This window comes from Electrophorus electricus, chromosome 2, assembly GCF_041902795.1.
Source record: "Electrophorus electricus isolate QZ-2024a chromosome 2, ASM4190279v1, whole genome shotgun sequence".
NCBI classification, from domain to species: Eukaryota; Metazoa; Chordata; class Actinopteri; order Gymnotiformes; family Gymnotidae; genus Electrophorus; species Electrophorus electricus.
This window is the reverse complement of record NC_137498.1, coordinates 23,115,335-23,124,234: the sequence shown is the minus strand read 5'-3', so window position 1 is coordinate 23,124,234 and position 8,900 is coordinate 23,115,335. Positions and strand designations below refer to the sequence as shown.

Genomic DNA, 8,900 nt, shown 5'->3' with positions numbered 1-8,900 from the left:
GATATTTATAGATTTATATCCAGGCCTTTGAATCTGTCTGCAAAGAAAATCCATTGAAACAGAAATAACAATTGCTCTGGAGACCCATTAATTTTTTATCTATTAAAGCAGGTCGACATTGCCAATGAGAGCACAGAGTGGAGGCGGCATCATGCTGTTGGTGAATACCAACACTTGGTATGCTCACAGACTTTACAGCAACTGCTATCTTCTGCTTGACCAGCACAGGATTGGTTGCCTCAACATGAACCAATAACATGGTGACCAATGCAGAGCAGGCGAGTTAACAGCTGGACCAATCTCTGTTAGGAATTTTGGTATGCAGCTGTATTTTCCATTAGTATATTATACTTTTGCTAAGGTCTGTGTGTGAATCATTTATGAATTGAAAACTACTTTTCATAAATATAAAAAGACAAATAAGATAAAAATATAAATAAATAAAAGTTGACACACACTAGTACAGCACTGGATGATTATCAGTAAGGAATGAATTTAGTACCGTGCATAAAAGGGTAAAGCATTCTTTTGCTGATACACAATTCAATTCAAGATTTTTCTCCAGATCAACATATTTATTTCCCAGCTATCTGCCATGACTTTTTAGTAAACTGATGATGTTGAACATTTTTTTAAAACAGGGAAGTGACACTGGCTTTTATAATGTTAGAAACATTTTGTCAGGGCAAACAAGCATGAACAATTAGTGTCCAGGATAGTAAAAATGCTAACCTATAAGATGTGAGGATATTGAGGGGTGGTGGCTGTTCGCAGAGGTCAAAACTCTCCTGCAGAGGGATAGGTAGAGACTGACGCTCAAATAGCTGCTGGTCCTGAACGGTGGAGCTACGGAAGGCCTTCCTCATAGTAATGTCCTGCAGAGACACTGTGAGAGAGAGAGAGAGAGAGAGAGAGAGAGAGAGAGAGAATATAAAACAAACAGTCATTAATTAATTTCATTTCAGCTATGAATTTATGGTCTGTGGTTAGATGGGATCTGAACAGTGATTGGTCCCTGTGCTAAATTAATAAATTCTGTATATTCTTATGCTCTGTCAAAACATCTTTACTCTGATTTTGAATTGAAGGGACAGAGATTTTGTTTTTGTTGTTGTTTGGAGTCCAGTTTCCAAACTCTGGCAGTGTCTTTAATCTGCCACACACACGCCAAGCATGCCTGCCCCTGCACACTGTCACATGTGACAGCCACGTTAACAGGCACCAGACTGGCCCATTGGGGCAAGAGTGATTGCAGGCATGTTGCTGTCCACCCTCTCCACGTTCTTTGCTTTTTCATGCATCACTCCTATGTACTCTATGTCACCCCCCTCCACCCCCATCTTGATCTGTCTCTCACTTAAACTTCAGTGACAGGAGCAAAAAAATGCTTTGTGTTTTCTTTTTCTCACAATTCTTTGATTACAGAGTGGAGCTGACTGGCATTAAAAGTCTGCCATTGTATTAATTAGCACCGCCGTTCACATTATCCTCACTAATAGTATAGAGGAATGTCAACCTGCCCTCAGCTGTTATCCCTGCTCACTAGTGATCTGCCAAAGCAATTTGTGTCAGTTGCTACCATAGGTAGTTCTTACACACTAGTCCGCACGCAGTCCCAGATAAGATCTGTGCGACTACTAGACACATGCTCGCTTTCCCCTTTTCGCTTTCCCCTTTTTGTTTGCATCCTTTTGTGACATTTAGGAAAAGGCCTTGGGAGATACCAAGGAAAATAATTGTTCTGGTTATAATGCCCTCTTTGGTGCATTTATTAAAAGTATCTGCAGGGATCCATGAGGCATGAAGCAAGAGAAAGGAAGACAAAGCCCAACATGACTGATCAATCAAGGAGAATCACTGTCCAACGATGTCCACTGAGACAGCAAAGGGATCCCATTACCCATGCAATGTCTGTTAAAAACCTATAAAAACTTTATAGGTAATGCTATATGCATTACATAAAAAATAAATGTGTGGTATAAAACTTGCACGTACATGTCATATTTAAATTACTTGCCGAGTTCCGGCAAGAAAGAGGTGGATGCACCCAAGAAAGCGACGGACATGCACAAGAAAAGAGGGGGACGCGCCCAAGTGAAACTGTCTTCTTTTGTTATTACTTGTTTGATCTTCATTACTGAGCAAATAAAGGAGCGTGTATCGTCTTCCATGCCTCCCCAAACCTGTTCCCCATTACCTGGGAAAATTTACAATAACAGGCATTTACAAAATCATGATCGAATATGATCATTGTACCTATGTGCCTGACGGAGCTTGGATCTGAACACTGTCATCTGTCCTCATCCAAAAAGGCTTTCAGACAATAAACAAAGACAAATCTGCATGATCTTTTTACATGTCTTTTCCCAAAAACATCAGGCAGCCTGTTTAATTGGGGGTCTCTTCAGTCACCTGGGGTACTGAGCACATACTTCAGAGGAGTAAATATGAGCACTAAAGGCTCTGCCTTTGAGTCTTATAAAAACCATGAGTTGAAGCAAGAGCATGGAGCAGTGTGGAACAGGGTGGAGCAGCGTGGAGCAGTGTGGAGCAGCGTGGAGCAGCGTAGAGCAGTATGGAGCAGGGTGGAGCAGGGTGGAGCAGTGTGGAGCAGCATGGAGCAGCGTAGAGCAGTGTGGAGCAGGGTGGAGCAGGGTGGAGCAGCGTGGAGCAGTGTGGCAGCCACCATCAGCCATTCCTCAGCCTCCATGGGTGAGAGACTTGACTCGGGAACACAGCAGTTCTGCTGACTCATCTGCTCCTATGCAAACAGGAACAGCGCTGGAAGTGCCGCCGTGCTGCAATTATCGGGGTCCAAGCACCGGCCAGTGACACTGCAGCTAATTCATTGCTGTTGTTGCTGAGCAAATCAAGGCTCTCAGAGGAAACCTGAAGCACTGGAATTTGTAGTGATCTGCCACTGTGGACTATGTTGGACGCATTCCTAGCCTACTAGCCTTGAGCAAGGGACAGTCTGCTTAAAATATCCTACAGGAAATATTATAGAAATATTTCCTGATATACATTGCAAGTGTAGCAAACAGATGCTTTTTATTGATATAAGAAGAAAAACACTGTGGTTTACAGCATGTTTAGACACCTATTAATATCTGCCCTTTCACTTCACAGTCTTAAATACAGTCACATGGAAGTTGCTATACCACAGGACTCCCCTGAACACCATCACACACCTTCCATACTTACCTTTTTCTAAAGCCCCTCCCACCTAAAGCATGTATGCTAATTGCTTTTACGTGCTGAGTGCAAGAGCAATATAATTCTTAGGCACGGAGGAATGTCTTCTTGTAGAAAAGCCTCATGATTGGTCAGTACTGAATTGTGTCAGAATTTTTATTTCCTGATTACAGAGCTCAAGGCAGTCCCCAAGACAACCTCTAGAGCAGCTATTACAGTGAAAGGTTTCAGCATGTATTCAGTCTGTCAATGTGGGTCCATGAAATACAGATACAAAGTGTCAGGTAAGGCAGAGAAAGTGTGCATGATTAATCACACACACACACACACACACACACACACACACACACACACACACACACACACACACACACGCACACGCGCACACACACACACACACACGCACACGCACACGCGCACGCACACGCACACGTGCACATGCACACGCACACACACACACACACACACACACACACACACACACACAAGCATGAAGAGGCTTTCTGCTGTAACTGATAAAAGATAAAGAGCACCAGAAAACTTTAACAAGAAAACTTGCAAAGAAAGAAAGAAAAATAATATGCCCAGCCCATAAAGGAGATTTATGAGAACACGCACAGTCAAAAAGCTATTGAGCATGACATTGCTGTCCTATTGCCTTAATAAAAGTGTTGGGAGCGAGAGAGATAGAGAGCGAGAGAAGACAAAGAGGGAGAACTATTCAAAAGAGTAAACTCTGTACTGAATCCTTGCACATCTTTTATAGTGGAGGAGCAGGATATGTTTCTAAAATGCTGGAGGAAAAGAAGAAAACGTGATGTGCCCATAAAGCCAGCTGGAGGTCTATGCTTAAGCAAGAGTGTCACGGAGTGTTTGTATGGGCCCCGCCTCTGTGGCATTGATGGCTGAGCCCTGATCTGTCAGCATTTTCCTCAAGAGACCGAACACACGTTTCCCACCAAAGCGGAGTCACAAATCGGCCCTGCGGGGCCCGTCGGGTGACGAGGGCATCGGGAGGGCACCTGCATGCGGGCGCATGGCTGCTAACCTCCTTGCCAGGGTCCCCTCAGCACTCACCTGCCCGAGTTTGATTTTCTGCATGCATTTGTATAATGACCCCCTCCAAACTTCTCTCTGGCCCTCTGTTTATCGTCGTCAATGGCAACAAACAAAGAAGCGAACCAAGTACAGTTTGCTCTGACTCATAGTACATATATATGTATTTTATGTGCAGAGGGGATTCACAAATGTACTGTATGTTTGTTTTTGTAACCACGCCCCGGGGGGGATTGCACACACGTGTATAGGGTTTAATGTTAATGTCTTGTGTGTCTATTGAAACCCCTGTCCGTGTGTGCTCCCTTTGTAGGTCATAGTAACTACGTATGTGTTACTGTCGATCCTTGTAACCGTAACGTTGGTTTGTGTATGTCATGAGTTACTGGGCATGTATTATTCGTCTAATGTTAAGTGTAGATTCACAATTACCGTAAACGTTGTATGTGAGTACCACCGTTGTCTTCTATGTTGTATGTAAATAAATGTCTTGCACCGTCGAGGGAGTCTGTGCGTCCTGCCCTGAACCCTGCGGCACTCAGGCCAGCAACGTTACATTTACTTTATTCATAATACATGTACAGGAATCCAGGTACAGGACAACAAACTAATGCAGCACATATTATATTTATAAAGTGGGCTGGATTATAAAATAATGTTTACCAGTTTTACATAGCTAACTAATGACTATAGCTCATGTAATGACATTATGTGATCAATGATGGGTTTTCAGAGCAGTCTGCTAAATAATGTGAAATATTCTTGAGCCCTACAATTAATTAATCGAGTGGAAAAAACAGTGTAGAGAGTAGCACAACAGACTGATATTATGATGATATTAACAGGCTGATATAATGGTGTGCTTATTCGCCACCTCACAATAGTCCTCCAAATTTGCCACCAAACAGATTCCAAAATATCCCAAAAGAAAGAATGCTTCCTTATAACTAAGGCAGAGAGAGTGAGCAAGCAAGAAAGGCCTTAGGGAAGATAGCACCGTATACCATTATGAGACCAGGACAAGGCAGTGATATAATGATGGCCATAAACTGCAGGACATGGACCGTTAGTTCAACCCTGACAGAACAGAGTTGTGTGTTTGTGGGTACTTGTTTTTGCAGATATGAGCAGGGCGGATAGAGGAGAGAATATGAGTCTTGGACACAAAGAGAGTGAGAAACAGAAGGAGAAGCAGAAGAAACGTGGCCTGTGGTACAAGTGTCTGGTCCATATTTTGTGTCTGTCTGTCCAGCTGTTGCCAAGAAAACGCTGTGTATCTAAGGGTGGTGAGGTATACCACGCCCCTTCATCTAGTAAAGTGTCCCATCACCTCCCCAACTCCCCACTGATAATTTATGAGACTGCAAATGAGCCTCACACGCACATACACATACCACAGTCCAAGCCAAGCCATTATCCTATAATGCCGCTGGAGAAGAGAGGGAATGTTAAGATTACCAGTAAATAAAGGTCAGATGGTCTCATACTTTCTCTCAGTCTAACTCTCTCACTGTCTAACTCTCTCTCTTCCTCATCCTCCTCCACTAGGCTTCCTCCCACAGCATTGTCATTTTTCTCTCCCTATAGTTCCCATCTTTTTGCTCATGTTAGTTTCTCCTGATTGTCTTTCCTGGCTTCAGCTGTTTCTCTCTCTCACACACGGTCTTGTCCGTGGTGCAGATATGAAACAGCACTCTAACACTTAGCTGCACTTTCAGTGTAAACCAGACACACGCAGTCTAACTAACACATGCCAACTCACTTTACACTTTGCTGTGGGGCTCAGCTCCTTCTCTGTCTCATGATCACTTTCTCACCTTTGCTCTGTCTTGAGCTCCACTCTGCTAACTACATTTCTTCATTCTGCCTCATTTTTTTTTTCATGTCCATTCATTTTTCTCTTTTTGACATATTCTGAAACAGAATTCTCTAGCTTATCTATGTTTTCTGCCTTTCTGTCAACTAACCTCACCTCTTTTTCTGTACTGCTCTGTCTCTGTGTTGCTTTCTCTCTCTCTGGTTCTCTTTCTCTCTCAATCTCTCCCTCTCAAAAGAGAGAGAGAGCAAGATAGAGAGAGAGAGAGAGAGAGAGAGAGAGAGAGAGAGAGAGAGAGAGAGAGAATTAAGAGATTTATATCAGCTAAAGTATAAAAAGACAATACAAGCTCTGAATCTGACATGGCTACTAAGTCAACAGACTGTGAAGTCTGTATAGGTGCAAATGAGGGGAAAGCGTGAGAGAGAAATTAAGACAGAATTACTTCCATGAATGAATGCTGGAAAGCAAGCTGACAGGGGCGGGCGGGAGAACACATGGAGAAGGTTCGGAGCTGAGCATGACGAGAAGAGAAGAGCTTCAGAAGCCTTAAGGGGTGACCGATCTCTCAGGCCTCGTGGAGCTGTTACTGACAGTAGATATGGTGAACACTCACATGCACTGAGAATACGGTGAGTCACTACACGTGCACAGCTAGACACTGCACACAGCGAATCACTACGCATGCACAGTGAGTGACCACACCCATCTGTCCACACCTGGGGCAAATCATCACGCGCACACAGCTCATTCCGTCAGCGTACGACAGAGTCATGAGATTAGACGGCATAAGAAAGCCCAGAGCTCCAGTCGTATAATTCACTCGTCTTCACGCCACCTTCTCACCCATCACTACCCCAGCAGGACCAGGACAGTCTCATTCTCTCAGGTGAGTCACCAGTGCTAGCGGCGACAGTCTCATCCACTGACTCCTTACCTCCTTCCCTTTGCGGACTAAAGTCCGGCTTGTAGGATAAGAGCACACCTCGGTAGCTCTCACAACAGTGACATGAAGAAGGAGAAACGACAGCAAGGCAGTCGGCTGCTTTACTTTAACAAAAACAATGAGAAAAGTGTGGAAAGCAAGAACAGGAATAGTTATTAAGAAGAGTTCTTATGAAGGTGCACCACAACACATCTTGATTTAGAGAGTTTGCTGCTGAATGGATGGAGGTGGGGTGGGCAGTACCAAGGCTCTTTGACACACAGGTACGTACAAACATCAGTGGCACTTAGACTGGTGAGGCAGGAGAACATGAGGTGACGGGTGAATGCTTCTGAGCAAAGTCACCGCAGTTCCTCGGAGTTACCTCATTACCACTGGGCTGTATTCAGTCCGTGCCTTACACATGCCCACCGGAACAAAAAAAAAGACACACACACACCCACACACACAAAGCAATCATCAAAGCAGAGTGACATTCTTCACCATATAGCACGTATAGAAGAGGTGCCCTGGTCTCCTGGGGAGGGGTTCCATTGGCTGAGATGACAACGGGTGGTACCTGCAGCGAGAGTGTTTCCTTCAATAAGGCCATTAGGACAGTTCAGAGCTCAGCACACAGCAGTAAGAGAAACTGTTTTCAGTGATGTCAGAACGAAAAGAAGGGTGGTGAAGTGGCAGACCGGTTATCATCCACCAGGAGGTGGTTCTGTCTGGCTCTCTCTCTCAGGCTGACTGTCTCTCTGCCCTCTTTTCTGTTTGTTATCTGACATCAGGTGTTAGAAGGGAGGTTTTAACTACCAGCACAGTGGGTAATGGGTATATACACAATATCGCTTCAGCCAGTGTGTGAATGTGTGTGTGTGTGTGCACATGCATGTGTGTTCATGCATGTGTGTATTGGTGTGTGTCTGTGTGTGTGTGTGTACTCACGCTCTTCCTCTTTGGGGTCGAGCTGTGTCACACTGATAGAGAGGCGGTCCACTCGCTCCTGAAGGGAGTTGACCCGGAAGGAAAAGGAATGTGCTTCATTAAAGAGCTCTCCAAACAAGTCCTCTGCATACTTACCTACCAAGAGAAAACACACACGCACACATACACTGTATTAGCACTTACTAAGCACAAAGTCCATTCCAGTTCATTGGTACTTGACTGCTACTCAAGTTTCACAGGTAAAGGAAACACTGTCAAAACAGCCAACATTACAGCAGTAATGTTATGGCTCTGTCTCTAGGAGACGTCAGCAGTCCACACACTAAAAGTCCATAAACATGTCACAGATTGCCCAAGCTCAGGAACACTTAGCTGGCATCTACGTATTTAACAACAGAGAGCAGTTATTCTCAACAGTCACAATCGCATACATGCAGGGATGCACGCCCACAGGGATGCACGCATGCACGCACGCAAGGACTCACTCAGGCTGCTGAGCTGGCGTATGACATTGGAGAGCGAGACATTGGTGACACACTCCAGCTCATTCTTCACGCTGCGGGGCAGTGCCGTGTGGCACAGGTGCCTCGGCTCGATGCTCCTCTTCACCAACGGCATGCTCCTTTACTGACTACTGCTCCAGCTGTCAAGAGAGAAGGGGAGAGAGGGAAGGAGGAAGGGAGAGAAGGAGAGAGAGTTCATTAAAATAACTGTTATGGAAATATACAGGCATAGACCCTTAAACTAATGTTTGCTCCAGTTAAAACCCCTTTAAAAAGAAGTAAACTGTAGTCGGTGACAAAGAGACAGAAAAAGAAAACTATAAAGACATCTTTAATGCATCACAAAAAAGTAAATATTTTAAAAGTGTTTAAAAGCCTATATCCTTTAAAATATAAAACAAACTCTTCACAGCATACATAGTCAAAATATAAAACACTGAACCTGCAAAATACA

At 44.2% G+C, this 8,900-nt stretch overlaps 1 protein-coding gene across 4 annotated transcripts in view; it reads right to left on the bottom strand.

Moving 5' to 3' along the window:
• The window catches only part of wasf1 (WASP family member 1), a 63,172-nt gene that overhangs the window by 29,874 nt on the left and 24,398 nt on the right, over positions 1-8,900 (bottom strand). For all 4 annotated transcript variants that reach the window (XM_027001312.3, XM_027001304.2, XM_027001296.2 and 1 more), the window contains 3 exons: positions 8,429-8,586; positions 7,944-8,078; positions 733-886 (listed from right to left, as the gene is read on the bottom strand). In XM_027001312.3, coding sequence (XP_026857113.2) covers positions 733-886; positions 7,944-8,078; positions 8,429-8,561 — 422 coding nt within the window. In that variant the 5' untranslated portion in view covers positions 8,562-8,586. The remainder of the gene's footprint in view (positions 1-732; positions 887-7,943; positions 8,079-8,428; positions 8,587-8,900) is intronic.